The sequence below is a fragment of the Boleophthalmus pectinirostris genome, unplaced genomic scaffold, assembly GCF_026225935.1.
Source record: "Boleophthalmus pectinirostris isolate CB_2022bp ecotype Guang Dong unplaced genomic scaffold, ASM2622593v1 HiC_scaffold_12, whole genome shotgun sequence".
NCBI classification, from domain to species: domain Eukaryota; kingdom Metazoa; phylum Chordata; class Actinopteri; order Gobiiformes; family Gobiidae; genus Boleophthalmus; species Boleophthalmus pectinirostris.
The window spans coordinates 38,855,815-38,873,314 of NW_026571018.1; the positions used below are offsets into that span (position 1 = coordinate 38,855,815).

Genomic DNA, 17,500 nt, shown 5'->3' on the forward strand with positions numbered 1-17,500 from the left:
GCAGGAGGTTGTGTTCAGTAATAATATCACTTCCTGAAAGCTCTTCTTCTCTCTCTGCACCGTTGCCTCTGAGATTTTCAGATGATGCCGTTCACCTGGTTTTTCCTGTTTTTCAAACAACAGCAGAGGGAGTTTCCAGATATATTATTAATAAGGCTGTATTTGCGTTAGTTTAACTTTCAGATCCAGTATTACATTCAGCTGCACTCTGACAGTTTGTGCCTCTTTGTCACCACTGTTGAAGATGGTAGTGTAGTTTTGTTCTTCATTAGCAGGAGGATTATTTGCACTGAGACATGGAGCTGCAGCCGCGCCCAGAGACGAGCTCCAGAGCCGAGAGCACGAACCCCGGGACCCAGACCGAGGTCAGTCTTTAAAATAAAATATATTTTCTGTCAGATCTGTGTGTTTTAGAATCAAATCAAAAGGACAGTGAGGTGTGGTCGAGGGGCAGGGTCTGTCATCCTGGGAAATCAAAAAAGACTAAATCATGTTTTTATATTGAAAAAATGTGTTCTACAAGTTTGGACTCTGATACAGAACTGACTTGTGATGGATGTGGCGCCACAGAGACTTTAGTTTCATCATAAACTACGCAGCAGAAAAACAGATCAGCCTTTCACAAGTGAAGTTCAGTTTCACTCAATTCCTGCTCCACGTTTGAGAATTTAACTAAACTAACAGTTGGTAAATGTAACTGTCACAGTTAAACCCAGTGAAGACACAAAATAAAGGTTTATTTTGTTAATAAAGAGATTTAAACTCACAAAACTAAAAAGAAGTGACAGAAACTATTGTTACTGCTGATCTCAGTCCACATTGTTCAGAAATGATTTGATCAAATCAGTTTTATATAGTAAACATGAGGGTGAGTTTACTTGAGGGTGAACTACAGGGACTTTATAGATTTAATATGGTGAAAATTGTGGCTATAAAAATCTAACCACAGACTGTATAAAAAAATGGACTAAACAAGTGAAACATCCCCCACAGAGTTTAGCTCCACTCAAATGAAACTTACGATGCTAATGTTACAGAAGTGAATTTGGAGCCAGACTCCATCCATTTTCTTCTGCTTTATCTGGGGCCGGGTCATGGAGGCAGCAGTCAGACCAGGGAGGCCCTGACTCCTCTTTCTACACATTTCCTTCAGCTCTTCCTGTGGGACCCCGAGGTGTTCCCAGGCCAGTCCAGAGACACTCATTTCAATTACTTGAATCCACCATCTCGTCCTTTCGGTCACTACCCAGAGCTCATGACCAGAGGTGAGGGGCGGAACATAGACTGACGATAAATCGAGAGCTTTGCCTTTGGGCTCAGCTCCTCTTCACCACAACGGTCCGATACAGCGACCGCATCACTGCCCACGCCGCACCTGTCCACCTGTCAATCTCACGTTCCATCCTCCCCTCACTCATGAACAAGACCCAGAGATACTTGAACTCCTCCACTTGAGGCAGAGACTCTCCACCCGCCCGGAGACGACAGGACACCTTTGTCCAGTCGAGAAAAATGGCAACATGCACCGGGAACAGGTCTGACTTACTGCGGCAATGAACACAGCTCCTGCTCCGGTCATACAGAGACTGGACAGCCCTTAGCAAAAGGCCCTGAACCCCGTACTCCCAGAGCGCCCCCCACAGGACACCACGAGGGACACGGTCAAATGCCTTCTCCAAGTCTACAAACTGTGCAAACTCCCATGAACCCTTGAGAGCAACCTGATGGAGAGTGTAGAGCTGGGTCCAGTGTTCCACGATCCAGGAACGAAAAACCACACTGCTCCTCCTGGATCTGAGGTTCGACTATCGGCCAGATTCTCCTCTCCAGTCCCTGGCTTAGACTGAGGAGGCTGAGGATTGTGACTTAAGATCCTCAGGACAGATCTGATCCACCCCCGAAGCCACCGAGGAGCTTTAACCACCTCAGTGACTTCAGCCAAGGTGATGGACGAGTCCACCTCTGAGTCCCCAGCCTCTGCTTCCTCCTGAGAAGACATGACCTTACTTCTGGCGTCCACCACCAGATTCGGGGATTGCCACTACGACAAGCACAACAGACCTGCAGTCAACCAACAATGTACGCAGGCGCACCTACAGGCCAGTCCTGACACACTTAGTCATGGTTCAGTTCTGGTTTAGTTCTGCTTGACCAAACCCTCAAATGCATCAGGGCCAAAGTGACAAGAACACAGTCGCACATCTTTAAGTCGTTGTACTCGTTTGACAGCATTGTCTAATTGTTTTCCTTTTTTAGCATCACGTGGAAAGCAGTAAATGCTCACATTAGTTTCCTTGTTGCCTTTAGACTGGAAATTACAAGCGAAAGCTGCAAAGTGTGGCATTATATCAATTGCTGGCATTAGCAAACCTGAGCTTAAGCACAAGTTGAACCTGATGACACAAGACACCCTTGTGACGTCATTGACCCAGAAAGCTTTGGGCACAAAATTACTGTTGGATCAGTTGTGACAGGTTTACTCGGCTCATACCAGTGTACAGGGCGTAGTCAAGATGTGTAGAGATAAAAGCCTGGATCACCTGCTCCAAATCACTAAAATATAAAACCAATTTGAGTCTGTATAAAAGCCGCAGGTGAAAAACTGGATTTAACCACTGCATTTATCTGTTTGTCAAACTTAAAATCTTCATCAATGATGATGCCAATGTTGGTGGCTGTAGGTTTAGTGTACGGTTGAAAACAGCCCGTGTCAAACTGAAAATGAGTCATTTCTGTTTTGGATTCATTCAAATTTCAAAAAATCGTAGCCAACCAAGCCTTAATGTCATTTAAACAGTTTCAGCAGGGGTGTCAGGGACCTGTTATTGATTTTCTTGAGCGTCAAATAGATTTGGGAATCATCAGCACAGAAGTGGTATGATATCCTATATTGCTGGGGTTTTTTTTTGGTTTTGTTTTTTTGACTCAACGGCAGGAGGTACAATGAAAAGAGAACTGGCCCGAGAATATAACCCTGGGGAAATCCAGAACAAAACGGGGGCCTGAGAGGAGAAGGAGTCCTCAAATTTCAAATTTGACAGTAAAGGACCTGTCTGCCAGATAGGACCTGAACCACTCCAGTGCAGTTTCCCTGACACCCACACAGTCACTCACTCCGAGTGAGATAAGACAACAGTGTGATCCAGTGTGTCGAAGCTGTGAGACCTACAAGCAAAAGAACAGCTGCATTTCCAGCATCAGTAAATAAAAACAAATCATTAAAAACCTTTAAAAGTGCAGTCTGTGCTATGAAATGACTTGAAAACAATCCTGAGTGAAAAACATCCTTGATGTTGTGTTTCTGTAAAAGAGACAGCAGCTGAACAAAGACCTAAAATCTTTGACTTACATGAAAGCTTTGAAATAGGCCTGTAGTTAGACAAGTTCAGCTCATTTAAACTTTTTCAGAAGAGTCTCAACAACAGCCTGCTTACAGGACGCAGGCACTACATCAAAAGTAAGGCTGCTGTTCACAATGTCCACAACATGAGGCCCAACAGTTTCCCAGACATAAAATAGAAAAAAGATGGCAGAGGCTCTGATTTGCGATGAATTTATTAAAAGTCACGCCAACACGTTTCGACTACTTGGTCTTCATCAGGGCTAATTGAATCAACAGCAGGTGTGACCATTTATAAAGGGTTGCAAACCCAGAACACGTGATACTTAAAAAAAAATAAAAAATATATATATATATATATATATATATATAATATATAATATATAATATATATATATATATATAATAATAAAAAATTAAAACTTTTACATGTTGAATCCAAGTATATTGACAACATACCATACATAACACAACAGGTAAATCACACTGTAAAGATTGGAGTTATAGTCAATGATACATAATCCTCAAATTGCATAGTGCACTTCAAAAATGTTTTTAATAAATCATGAAGAAAACACACCAGTGATTTCATGACAAAAGTAATGGATATACCCGGGTATTTGATGGCCAATTGTCAAGGGGGAAGAGGAGGGGGGGAGGGGGGGGGGTTAACCAATCCCCTCTTGACAACTGGCAACAGTAACATTGACATGCTAGAACAGCAAATAAAGCATACATGATGGGGTTTAATGGGTCCCAATAACATGGACACAGTTCAAATAGTTCAAATAGTTCAAATTATTCAAATTGTTCAAATTATTCAAATTATTCAAATTGTTCAAATTTATTCAAATTATTCAAAATTGTTCAAATTGTTCAAATTGTTCAAATTATTTAAAATTGTTCTAATTGTTCAAATAGTTCAATCAATTTTGTTATTTTTAGTTTCCCAGACATGTTTGAAAAGGCGTGTCAGAATGCTGTCCGTGGAACATAATGAAACCTTTTTTTTTATTTTTTATATTTATTAAATTAATTTCATTACACATGAGTATAAGCACACATCCATATATATCATACACATTATAACACATATGTATGTGTGTGTGTATAGATGTGTATAGATATATATATACACACATACACATATATATACATATATATACCCATACATACACATTATAGACACACATGTACATATATGTAAACATCTGTTCTCTACGTTCATTTCCATTATATGTTCATAACCATACCCCTTATGTACATACATGTGTGGACGCATGCATACGCGCACCCACCCATATACGCACACCTGCGCACGCACATATACACATGCACATATACACACATATAAATCCATGCACATATATATACACACAGGCATATATCCATACACATACATATATTTCACTACATTTCTTCTTTTACACTTCGTATTATAAAGGCAGAGCCTAATATTTTCTATCTCTATCTCATATATATATGTGTGTGTATATATGTGTATGTGTGTATATGTATGTATGTATGTGTATATGTATGGATATGTATTTGTATATATATGTATATATGAAAATGAAACCTTTAATTGACCAACAATTTTTGAGAGATCTGGAAGTGAGACTGTCTCAAAATGTGCAAAATAAGCCACTGGACTTAACGGTAGTCAAATTGGAAGAAGGGACAATAATAGTTTTTTTAATAGCTTCTTCAACTATTTTAAAAGTCCTTTGGAATATCTTTAGAGACTACAAGTCTATCCTTTCTTCATTTTCTCTCTGCGCTCCTGCACTCTGCTCTAGCTCCTCTGGTGGTGTCATTCAGCCAGACGTCTCCCTGATGTTTAGGACGCATGACGTTTAGGCACAACAGAGTCTAATACAGTAGAACATGCAGTTAGAAAAGACGTGGTCAACTCATTAGTGTCCATTTGAGATTAAGTTAACACATTCATATATGAATAAGCAGCGGAAAACAATGCGGCTGAGGAGGGCTTTAACATGCGGGTAAAGTGCACAGGAGCACACAGATTATTAAAATAAATCATAAAATCAAACACAACAGAACAATGATCAGAGAATAAAACCAAATCAAGAGTGTGTCTTCGCTCCTGAGTGGGTACAGTGACATGCTGCATCAGATTAAATGAATCAGTAAGCTCTAAAAAAAAAAAGTCTTTGGCCAGGGGTTTGCACGAACAGCAAACATGTACATTAAAGGGCCGATCTCATGTAAAATAACTCTTTTCACATTGTATCTTATGCACATTTTCAAGCGCAGTTTGGGTTTTGGAACATCCATTACACAATAGTTATGAAATCTTACTGATTTCTTGACCAGGAACTATGAAAGTCCGACTATTGCTCCTCCTCCCGCCCGTCCTGAGAAAGCACAGGCTCCGCCCTCCAAACGTGACGTAGGCGACGAGTGACCGGCCTTCCTTCCGCCGTCTCAGGGAGGGAGGGGGAGACAGACGTGACCCTGACAGCGGCAGGAATAAACTTTTATTCATCATGGAGATACAGCGCGTTCAGCCGCACGTGTTGGACCCAGAATCGGACGAGGACTTTGAGGAGCACGAAGCTCAAGCACCGCGTCCACATCAGCTGAACATTACTGATTGGTAAAGTTTTAATAAACACTAGTGGATAAACTTATTATATCATATTCACTGCAGTGTAGAACAATGAGCTTCTGCTGTCGCTTTTGTTTAGGTACATGTGGGAACTGTCAGCCAATGTGGGGTCAAGGGGGTGGAGCCAGTGAGGGGGGGAGTGGGGCAGATGTGAAGCGCTTTCTGTTACGTCAAACGTGTCATAGGTGAATCTGCCACGTCATCATTGTAGCAGCTTTAGTTCATTGTCACGTGGGAGGGTGGCACAAATATGCTGCAATTTGTTAAAAAAAAACAACAACAAATCAATCTAAAAACCACTTTGACGACAAATACAAGGCCACACATCACTCTGAGAAGGTAGAAAGATCTGAAAAGTTGATTTTGCAGAAGATGGGCCCTTTAAAATTTATTGTACTTCACTGTGACATTGGCCATAAAGTCTGAAAAGTCTGCAGTAAAATCACAGTTGTACTTGAGTGCCCGATAGACGACTGCATCTATCAGCTCCAGTGAGTTAAAGCTCTACATGTTGGTGTGTGTGTGTGTGTGTTGCAGGTTTCTGCTCTGACCCTGGTTCTTCTCGGTCACACTGGTGTTGGGAAAAGTGCTTCAGGAAACACCCTCCTGCAGCGAGAGGCGTTTGAGTCCAAACGCACCTTCAGTTCAGTGACCACAGAGATCTGTGCACAGAGCGGGACAGTGGAGGGTCAGCAGGTCACAGTGGTGGACACTCCTGGAATCATGAGCGCTCAACAGGAGGTCAGAAGACACTGTCAGGTGAGTGTGAACCTCAGGAGCCTGATGGTGAATTTCTGTTTCTGATGAACATGTGTTTATGTGGATACACATTTGTGCTGTTCTGTGGATCCTGTGTAAGGTTTTGTTTTGGTTCCATTGTAGTTTTGTGTTTTTTGATCAACTATTAAAATAAACAAAGTTGATTTCTCTCATTCAGTATTTTGATGATATTATTATTTTCACAAACATTGATAAACTGGTCATTTCTTACTTTCTTTCTCTCAGGAGCTGATGAAGAACAACCAGAATGTTTTGTTTTTATTCGTCCTGAAGATTGATCGCTTCACACAGGAGCAGGACGAGGCTCTGAGGACGGCGATGGGAGCTGTGGGAGAAGAGGGTCTGAGCAGAAGTCTCCTGCTCTTCACCGGAGCAGATGTTTTAGGAAACATGAGTCTGGAGCAGTTCATCTATGAAGACCCAGACAGTCCTCTGAGGAATGTGGTGCAGGAGTTTGGAGACAGAGTTCATGTGTTCAAACAACACTCTAAAAACGATCAAAGAAGAACCAGCGGAGAAACCAGAGACAGGTCCTGGAATTAATGAAAAAAATCTGCCAGATTCACACAGGTCAGTGCAACGTTCAGCACGACATAGGGCGATGTGGCTCGACTGCTGCTGTATTTACTGTTATGGTTTGTGAAAAATCGTCCAGGTAGAATCTATGGCAAATGAGAAATTCAATATGTCGACTGGACAAAGTTTATTTGGTTGAAGACGTTTCTCAGATCATCCAAGCTGCTTCTTCAGTTCTGGTCAGACGCTGGTGGACGCTTCCTTATATGTGTCTGCAGGGAGGAGCTAACTACACTGAAACTACTCTGAAACTAACACACACTTGTTTACAGTTTCTTTTAGTTACTTAGGCCTATTAAACTGCACTGGGTGTGGGGTCATATCAGCAGAATCATTCAGGGCCATAAGTTGAGCTTCCACACCTCTGGACCTGACCTGGAGTCACCTGTTGTTCTCTTGTTTGTTTTGGTTTAGACTCTACTGAACTAAAGATAAAAGGAACTGTTCACTCGAAAACTACCACTTCATGACATCACAAGGTGGAACAGAGCATTTTGAGAAGGGAACATTAGAACAGGACTTAGAGCTCACAGGGGTCAGTTTTGTGTGGTATAGGACCTTTAAAATACTTAAAGCCTCCTTTACTAATTTTGTGAAATATTGGATATATGATGTATTCTGGCCAACGGGAGTCTGGCCTAAGTCTTCGGTCAGAAAGACTGCAGAAGGATCCAGTGGTTTGAAGAGGAAGGTTTATTGATGATTGGGTATGAATAAGTATATGACTGTGATTATGGTTGTGGTTGTGATTATTTCTCATTCACGCACAAACATGAACATGAACATGAAAGACGGACACGTGCCTTTCTCCTTGGCGCTACCTCTGCGTACTGGCTGCAGTGCACATGCCAAGGAGAAGCAGTAATGACGTCGTCTTCAAGGGACAGCAGTGTTACAGCAGGGAAATTTACACAAATTTAAACTGCAAATATAATGTGAAGTATGTGTGTTTACTGTGTGAAAAGGAGCGTGTTGTTTCTGCTGCAGACAGAGAGTGTGAACCTGTCACCAACACAAACTCTGGCAAATCTCTGAGTGATTTGGATATCGTGTGTCTGTTTTCACTGTATGTTACGGGTCCGGTCTGGGGGGGGGGGGGGGAGAATACGTCTGAATAATGGAAAAATAAAACAACAGGCAGTGAGTTAATATTTGAACAAATAAAATAAAAATTTTCTCAATTATTACCATGAAAACAAATATTCTGACATTATTGTCAGCTACAAACCCCCTTCCCATTTCATCCATAGACTTCAACTGTTTTATACAAACCTTAATGCATCATTATATTTGATATTTTAAATATATTTTACATCCAAACTGTCACTCAGTTCTTTCTTTCTTACTTGAATACTGATTTGAGTTTCTACTTTGTTCTACTTGAGTAACAATATTTAAAGTAGCAGTGTTCCTCTTGAGCTCCCTGTGGTATTTGCTTGAAGTCAGATGTTTCTTCAGATTGTCCCTGTGTGTGTCCACAGAGAGTCCAGTGAACCTGCAGAGGCCAAAGGACGTGCGTCTCATCCTGCTGGGTTTACCTGGAGCTGGGAAGAGCTCGTCTGGAAACACCATCCTGGGCTCGGAGCAGTTTCGAACGGGCTGTGACTTTCTCAGTGTGAGCAGGGAAGTGGTCAGTAAACATGCAGAGGTCAGGGGGAGAAGAGTCACTGTGGTGGACACTCCGGGCTTTGGGGCTGAAGGTTTCACTCCGGAGCAGCAGTTTGAGCAGCTCAGAGACGCCATGATAGAATGTGCACCAGGTCCTCACGCCTTCGTCCTGGTGATAAAGATCGGCAGGATTTCTGAGGTGGACTGTAAACTGCTGCAGCTTTTGTCTGAAGTGTTTGACACGGACCTGAAGTACGTCACTCTGCTGTTCACTCATAAAGACAGACTGAAGGGGCGGAGCTTACAGCGGCTCATCGAGACCACGCCCCCTCTGAAGGAACTGCTGCAGAAATGTGGAGGCAGATACAACGTCTTCAACAATGAACAAAGAGCCGACGTGCGACAGGTGCAGAGACTCTTACACACTGTGGACCTGATGCACCAGGAGAACAGACGACACTACACCCTGGACATGCTGGCAGAAAAACACGCCCTCGCCCTGAGTCTCAGCCACAGTGGAAAGTCCAGTATAGGACAGGAAGTGATGGAGTTTTTTTCAAATGTATGGGAGGCTATTAAACAATTTTTCATACAGATCTTTGAGTGTATTCAAGCATGGCTTAAAAGGAAGGGTATAGTGGGCAACATGGAATATAAAAAAATGAAAAATAACTAAATAAATAAAATAAAATAGCTACAACTTAAATGTCATGGGAGGGGGTGGGGGGTCGCGTTCTCCCACTTAAAAAAATCCCACTACACCACTGCTTAAAACTGTTACTATATTAGTAATTGAAAAAACGCTTTCTAAGATATGCAAACTATTAAAAAAAACATGCCACATGAAGAGATTTGATGACTCGGACAGAACAAATTTGTCAGCTTTGTGAATTTATTGAACAAACCAGTTGTAAATATTCTTTATGCTACATGTCCTGCTGTGTAGTGGTGTCTTTTTCCTTTCATCTTGTTCCAATGTGCTTCTTGCTATCTACACAACAAATCGCTCATATAACTATAAATATAATTTGCAGCTAAGCAGGTCAGCAGCTATAATGAGAGTACTTTTGTTCCCACAGCCCCAGTCCTAAACTCAGACATAATTTTAAAACCAGAGCCGAACCAGAACCAGAACCCTACAACATGTCAGAACACAGAGCCGACACTGATACTGACAGAGTTTATTTAGAATCTACCATTGTCTCAAAAACTGTTTTACTGTTTTATGGTTGTGTGCTGTGAGAGGATTGAAGAGAAATGATCCCAATGCTTTTAATCGACACTGTTCATATGTTTAATGATGCTTAGAAAAGTGGATTGTAGAAAATAAAATCAAAAACTAAAGTTAAATCAGTATTTGTTGTGTGTTTTTTTACACTGACATGAGCTACAACATCTGAACTTGAATCTGTGCTCCAAATATTTTCACTCTTTTATCCATTTCACATCATTTAAAGCAGGGGTCTCAAACTCAAATTACCTGGGGGCCACATTAGATAAAGTCTGAGTGAGGCTGGGCCGCATTGAGTATTTGATAAAAAGCGGTTGCACGGGGAAAAAAGAGAGAAAGAACAACATGCAACACACTTTCTTAATCTTTAATAACAGTTCAGAACATGAAAATGTATTTAGAATGTAAGTTTAAACTAATATGTCTACTCTTCTTCTTTTACCTACTCCTTGCTGGTTGAAACCTGGCAACGCTTCATCTTGCACAGCTGACAGATATTTGGCTTGCATTAGGAAGCAGATGAGATCCTCAGGATAGACTGAAGATGCTCATCAGTGAGCCTTGACCTGTATTAGGTGCTTTCACACCGACAGTATTTGGTGCGCACCAAACGGTCCATTCGAACCAGAAGTGGTTAGCTCGGTTCGTTTGCGTTGGTGTGAAAGCGTCAATCGGACTCGGACCCGAACCAACTCAAGTGGACCGAGACCGCAAAAAAGAGGTGGTCTCGGTTCGCTTGAATCCGCACCAAAATGACCAACTTTGGTGCGGTTCCTCTGGTGTGAACGCGAACCCGGGGTCCAAACCACAGACAGCAGTCCAAACGAACTATTCTAGATGCATCATGGGAGAAACGTGTCTCCTCTGCCTGAAATGACGCGCTGTACGACTCCAGCGCAGTAACAGGTTGTTGTCCAGACGCAGCCGTGATTTATTTTCGAATTATTTTACCAAAATTGGCCAATAAAGAGAATGTAACACACAAAGATCAGAGCAAGAACGTGCGAACGTGTGGCTCCAGAGTGAGTCAAAAATGGGGGTGTGTACTTCTGTTCAGGACCTACAGAGGTCCCGGTTGTTCCCCGTGATCATGTAGAAGGAACCAGCATTTGTTATTTTAGGCTAATTAACCAAATAATTTTATGGCAATAGGCAATCGCCCATTCAATTGATTCACCTTTAAAAATGTCCTGCTTTTAGCCTCGTGTGAGAAATACAGTCAGACTAGATCCAAACCGGAGTCCCGAACCAGCGGGAGCAGCTCCGGTTCTGTCCGGCTCAGATGACGTGGAGCGGGGAGTGAAAAGCGCTTTTCCCGGGAAGAACCCAAATGCGGACACCAACTAAACTGGATTCACGTTCTGTCCGGATGCTTTGCACCACCACGGAACCAGTCGCGGTTCTTGAGCGCGGAGGACAGGAGCAGCACAGACCTGTAGGTATAGTCCACAGCGCTTCTCACTTTCCCGCACGGAACACGGAACCAGCGCGCAGACGGCGGAACGTACCCGCTCAGACCCAGTCATTGCGCACTGGTCTTGCTCACCACCGTTTGGAACCAGCACATGGAGGATGGAGCCTCCGGACCATCTGACCAACGCTCTTGTAGGACGACAGAAAACCAAGAACCAGACCCCAGACCCGTCCTGAGGAGCTGCGCGCTACTGTTAGCGCTGTTGGCTGCTGCTGTTTCCCGAAACTCTGGGCTGATGCGGTGAGTTTGTACAAAGTTCTATGTTGCTGTTTTATGAGTTAATGGTGATAAGATGAGGTATTAACAGGGAACATCAGTATTGGTTTACTGGAGATATTGCTGTTCTACCGGGATACAGAGGCTCGTTAATCGGACCAGTTTTTGGTTCGTTTTCCGGTGTGAAAGCGCCACACGGAGTGTATCTGCTTCTCGTATGTCAAACATGGATGGAAGACGCTTGTTTTTGCCTTGTACTTTTTTACTAACATGTCGCCAAGCCTCTGGAATAGATCAGTGCAGTTTTGTGGTGCTTGCGTATTGATGGGACAGCTGTGTTTGCCACTGAGTGCGCGTGGATTTCGGCGACGCACAGGTGTAGTTTGGTCATCGAGTTGCCAGCAAGTTACGCACCGAGTGTTGAAACAGTAAACAGACTGTCAATGTCTTTTTATTTCTTATTAGCTCCTCCAATAAAGGTCCCACACTTATGAACAGGGGAATTGTGTCAGCGCCTCCTCTGCTCTGATACTGTGGTTGTGGGAGCGTAAAGTGAAGTGCGCACACGCGTACCACCATGTGTGGTTTGTTTTGGTTCTTCGGTGACGCCGTATGTGCACGTGTATGTGCACGTGTACTGGTATTAACAGATCCACTTAGACTCATTGTTTCACAACTGCTGTAAGTTGAGTTTTGGGATGTAAACTGCGTTAATAATCTGTTGTTGTGAATCTGCATGGGCACCGATTCCAGCTTCATCTGTCAGTGCGGCCCGCGGTCGGGGGATGGGATTGTTGCGTACATCTACCGCGGCCGCACTGACATTATTCTTTGAATCAAGTGGGGCCGCAAAAAATCCTTCGCGGGCCGCAGTTGCCCCGGCCCCGAGTCTGAGACCCCTGATTTAAAGTGTCTGTATCAGTAAATATTCTAACGCCCCGTACATAAAACAAAGTCTATTTTTCATAAACATCACACACAAACGCACACAGACGCACAGTGAGTTGGAGAACAGTTTTATTTCTCTCGTGACATCAGCGTTTGTTCCGTTTGAGCAGAACCTTCAGCAGGTTTGGTTCATTGGTCTGTTTGCAGCAGGAGCTTCACGTCTGGACCAGGTTAAAACACTTTGAACGTGGAGTGTTGATCTCGGTCTGGGGAGGCTCTACGTGTTCGCTGAAGTACGTCTACATGTACTACCGACAAAATATTTAGAGATCGTCTGAAAACTGAAGAAAAAAAACTTCTTGAAACGAAACGAATCATAAACAACTTCACAGATCTGAGTTTGATGTTTCACTAATGTGATTCTGTCATATAAATATTTGTGTGTTTGACGGACAGAGTCGAGGAGTACAGATTACAAGTACCAAAGTTAAGTAATCAGAGTACAAATGATCAGAGTAACTGTATTCAGTTACAGTTACTGTTTCAGTGAGTGGTAATTAGATTACAGTTACTTTGTTGAAATAAATGGATTAAACAGAGGGATTTTACTGTTTTCACATTTTGGGCTAAATCCTTTATTTATTTATTTATTTATTTACTGGGGTAATTCCACTCATTCTCACACTAAACCTGGACTAAACTAAATCTAAACTAGATCTAAACCAGGACTAAACCAGGACTAAAACAGGATTTAACAGGTCTAAATCGTGCTGTGTGGATGTGTTTCCTCGTCTTTGTTTCTCTACAGCAAATCAAGTAATCCAAAGTATTCAGATTACATTACTCACTTTAAGTAATTTAATGGATTCTGTTACAAACTACATTTTGGGGTATGTAATCTGTAATCTGTAGGGGATTACATTTTAAAAGTAAACTTCAAAACACTGTTGACGGCGTCGCACATTTAAAGTTCATATTACAAACTTAAACATAAAACTGGAGATTGGGTTTTGTTTTAGACACAAACAGTTTTTCTTTGACGTTGGGAGCGTCTTTTCTTTCTGTTCTTTCTGTTTTGTGTTGTTACGTTTCACTTTTTTTAACATTTGAGGTTTTGTACCAACACAAACTGTGGATATGTTTTAAACAACGGAGTTGGTTTGGATTTTTTATGTTCAGAAATAACATTTTTATAGCCACAAGTTTCAGCAGATTAAATCCACAGAGCTGTTGTAGTGCTCCCTCTAGTGGACGCTGATGTTTATTACACTTAACTGTAAATTCACCTCAAATCATTTCTGATGATGTGGACTGAGATCAGCGGTAACAAAAGTTTTCTGTCACTTCTGTTGAGTTTTGTGAGTTTAAATCTTTTTATTACCAATATAAACTTTATTTTGTGTCTTAACTGGATTGTACGACAGAGTATAAGGGTCAGATTAAAAAAAAAATTATATATATATATAATATATATATATATATATATATATATATATATATATATATATATATATTATATATATATATATATATATATATATATATATATATATATATATATATTATATATATATATATATATATATGCTGGCGCTATGAGAATAAAGTCGTAGTCAAAATGCTGAATTTGGAGCATTTTGTAAAGGAGAAGAATCTGTGTATCATTCGTTTATTCGACTGAACCAGGACTAAATCAGGACTAAACCAGGTCCAGAACCAAACCAGAAAGACCAGGACTTGAGACCTGGACCAGACCAGGACTGAAAATGGTTTAGTCCTGGTTTAGTCCTGGTTTAAGTCACAGAAATGGGAAACGACATTTCCGTGACTTTAAAATGCAAAGCGGGACTGTTGCGCCGCATACGGACTGAATCAGGACTAAACCATTTTCAGTCCTGGTCTGGTCCCGGACCTGGTTCAGTCCTGGTTCAGTCCTGGTTCAGTCTGGAGGCACAAATAATGAAGAAAATTGTTTTTTGTTTTATTTCATTTTCTTATTTTTGGTTTTAATTTGATAAACAAGTTTTCTTCTTCTGCCGCATTTTTCACTTTGACTTTGATTTTATTACGACTTCATTCTCATAATATTATGACTTTATTTAACTTCGACTTTATTCCTGTAAAATCACAACTTTTTCTGGCTTTGATTTTATTCTCATAATATTACAACTTTAATGTTGAAATGTTACGACTTTATTCTTGTAGCGTTAGCATCATTTTATTTATTTATTTTTTTAATCTGACCCTTATACTCTGTCGTAGGATTGAACTCACACACGTGGAGCAGGAAACGAGTGAAACTGAACTTTACTCGTGAAAGGACCAACTGTTTTTCTGCTTTGTCGTTTATAGAATTAAAATGACCCAATAAATAAAGTTAAATCTCTGTCTCTGTGTTTGTCTGATGCTCAGAGACCGACTGGGACCAATAAACGCACCTGGACTTTTCCTCCACAAATTGGCCCACGGTGGAAATACAAGCATCAAGAATCTCAGACTTCTGGTCATCGCGCAAAACACACTGAGAAGGATTTTCTGAAAAAGTGAGCATCAAACCTCCATGTTTGTTTTCCCAGTGGGATGTGTCTATTGACAAAGTCGATCTTTTCAAGTCTTTTGAACCATATCACTTTTGTTTCTGGTTCTGATATTGTCATATTTTAGTTTTGGGATTCAGACGTCGTAATTGTTGTGGTTGTTGGATCCAAACAGCGGAAAACGACTTGAGAAATTTGTTTGCGAACTTCATAAATGCAAAAGTGAATCAGATGTGTGTGACTCAAACCTCTGTTCAAACTGTTTCTCTTCCCAACGGAATTGAAAAATAGTGAAAGGTGAAGGTGATGGGCAGGATTGATCCACAGGAAGAACCAAAAAGGAAACATTTTGGTCCAGTCCGCGGGCTCCAGACTGATGAGAGAGACTCTGTGCACGACAGCGCCCGCAACCGCACACTGTCATTTTTATTTTTTTTATTTCTTAAAGTGACCCAGTGTAAATCATAATGTTTCACGTCCATATTTATAGTTTTCTTTCTCTGAATATTTCATTTTACCAATAATTTCTTGAGCCCTTTTTATTCTTTTTTATTATCATATTCATTTATCATGTTTAACATTATTGGTTTAAATTTCATAATTTAAAATGACTATATTATTTTTTTAAGATATTCATTTAGCAGTTTTATATTATTAATTTGAATTTCATTATTTTAAATGACTTTATATCACAGGTTTTAATTTAAATTCCTGAGCGTCACTTCACTGGTCCAGTCGTGGATCGCTGTGGTCTTTTGCCGTGTCGTTATTAAATGTTACGTTAAAAAAAACAACAACACACAAATAAAGAGGTTTGTGTCAATGCTAATGCTAATGCTAACGCTAATGCGCTAATGCTAATGCTAACGCTAATCTTAAATCATAATAAATACTAAAGCAACGTCACAAACTGAAGTTTTCTACATATATATATATAAATAATTGGGTCATTTTCACTTTAAATAATTTGAATTTGAAGGTTGTTTATTTTATGTTTTTGATTTATGATTTAAATAAAAGTGACTGTTAGCTTCGCGACATAGTGAGCGAGCGAGCTAACTGCTGCGCACAGAGCCTTTTACCGACTCCAAACAAAATATTCTAACGTCTGAAAGTCGAAAAAAATAACCTTAAAAATATGTCTAGAACAGGAAACATACGAATAGGCTTCATAAACTCTGAAACAGCATTAAAACTTTCAATATTAAATGTAAAAATGTCACTTTTTTACAATTTACAGCGAGGCTAAAGGTGAAAGAGCGGGGTAAAGCGCGGGGTGAAGCGCGGGTGAAGAGCGGCGTGTGCGGGTTTGTGCAGCAGGTGGCGCTGGTGAGGGGGGCGGGGCTACGACAGGACGGCCAGACTGTGCAGCAGAGACACGACGGCGCTGGCGCTGAGCAGAGGGAGGACGGGCGACGGACTGCTCTGACCGCTCACGGCTGAAACACAAAACACACAAAACACACAACAGGGTTAGACACACAACACAAAACACACAACACACAACAAACACAACACAGCACACACAACACACTGGCCTGGACTGTGTGACTCCTGAAAACTCTGATACTCTGATGTAGGAGCTCGAGTCTCGTCCTGATTGGACCACAGTCCGATGAGGTTCATTTGGTCTTCCGATATTTTATGTTATTAGGTTCTTTTTTCAGACCAAGAGTTTGTTTTCATACCTGACAGTTTCGACTGCTCACCAGCGAAAAAAGGAACATAGAACAGAACGTGAGAAGGAAACAGCGAAGGCGAAACACGAGCAACAAAACACAAAGCAGAACAGGAACAACTCAAATCGGCCGTTTCTGACCAGTGTAAAAGAGAGAAGCACATTATGGACGGGGACAGAGCGAACATCACTGGGACAGAGGAAAACAAACATCGCTGGATTAAAGAGGCAATTGAAAGACAGAAACGTCCTCACGGGACAATAAACCTACTCTCACACACCTGGGATACTGTCCTGAGGAAGTGGGACTGTAGACCGAGAGGAAGACAGTGCAAAAACCTGTTTAAATCATCTGAGCGACACGACACAGAAACATCTCGAGACTCTGAGGAAGACACTAGTGAGCAATCAAAACTGTCAGGAGGAAAACAAACTCTTGGTCTGAAAAAAGAACCTAATAACACACTTATTGAACACGTCACTGTGACTCGCTCCTTCCTGATTCTCTGGGTTTGTGACGTCGTCATGTGACGATATTGT

The 17,500-nt window shown here is 41.3% G+C and overlaps 3 protein-coding genes across 3 annotated transcripts in view; 1 reads left to right on the forward strand and 2 right to left on the reverse strand.

Annotated features, from left to right (window-relative positions):
- The window catches only part of LOC129407530 (CD5 antigen-like), a 303,815-nt gene that overhangs the window by 106,295 nt on the left and 180,020 nt on the right, over window positions 1-17,500 (reverse strand). The gene's annotated exons all lie outside the window — the stretch shown is intronic.
- LOC129407533 (GTPase IMAP family member 9-like) lies at window positions 7,231-10,286 on the forward strand. Its single transcript, XM_055148993.1, has 2 exons — window positions 7,231-7,322; window positions 8,810-10,286. The coding sequence occupies exons 1-2, from the start codon at window positions 7,295-7,297 to the stop codon at window positions 9,610-9,612; spliced, it is 831 nt and encodes a 276-aa protein (XP_055004968.1). The 5' UTR covers window positions 7,231-7,294; the 3' UTR covers window positions 9,613-10,286.
- Window positions 16,549-17,500, reverse strand: part of LOC110160399 (alpha-tectorin-like) — a 91,547-nt gene continuing 90,595 nt past the window's right edge. Inside the window, 1 exon segment of the mRNA XM_055148954.1 lies at window positions 16,549-16,721. Within this exon segment, the coding sequence (XP_055004929.1) occupies window positions 16,627-16,721 (95 nt within the window). The 3' untranslated portion in view covers window positions 16,549-16,626.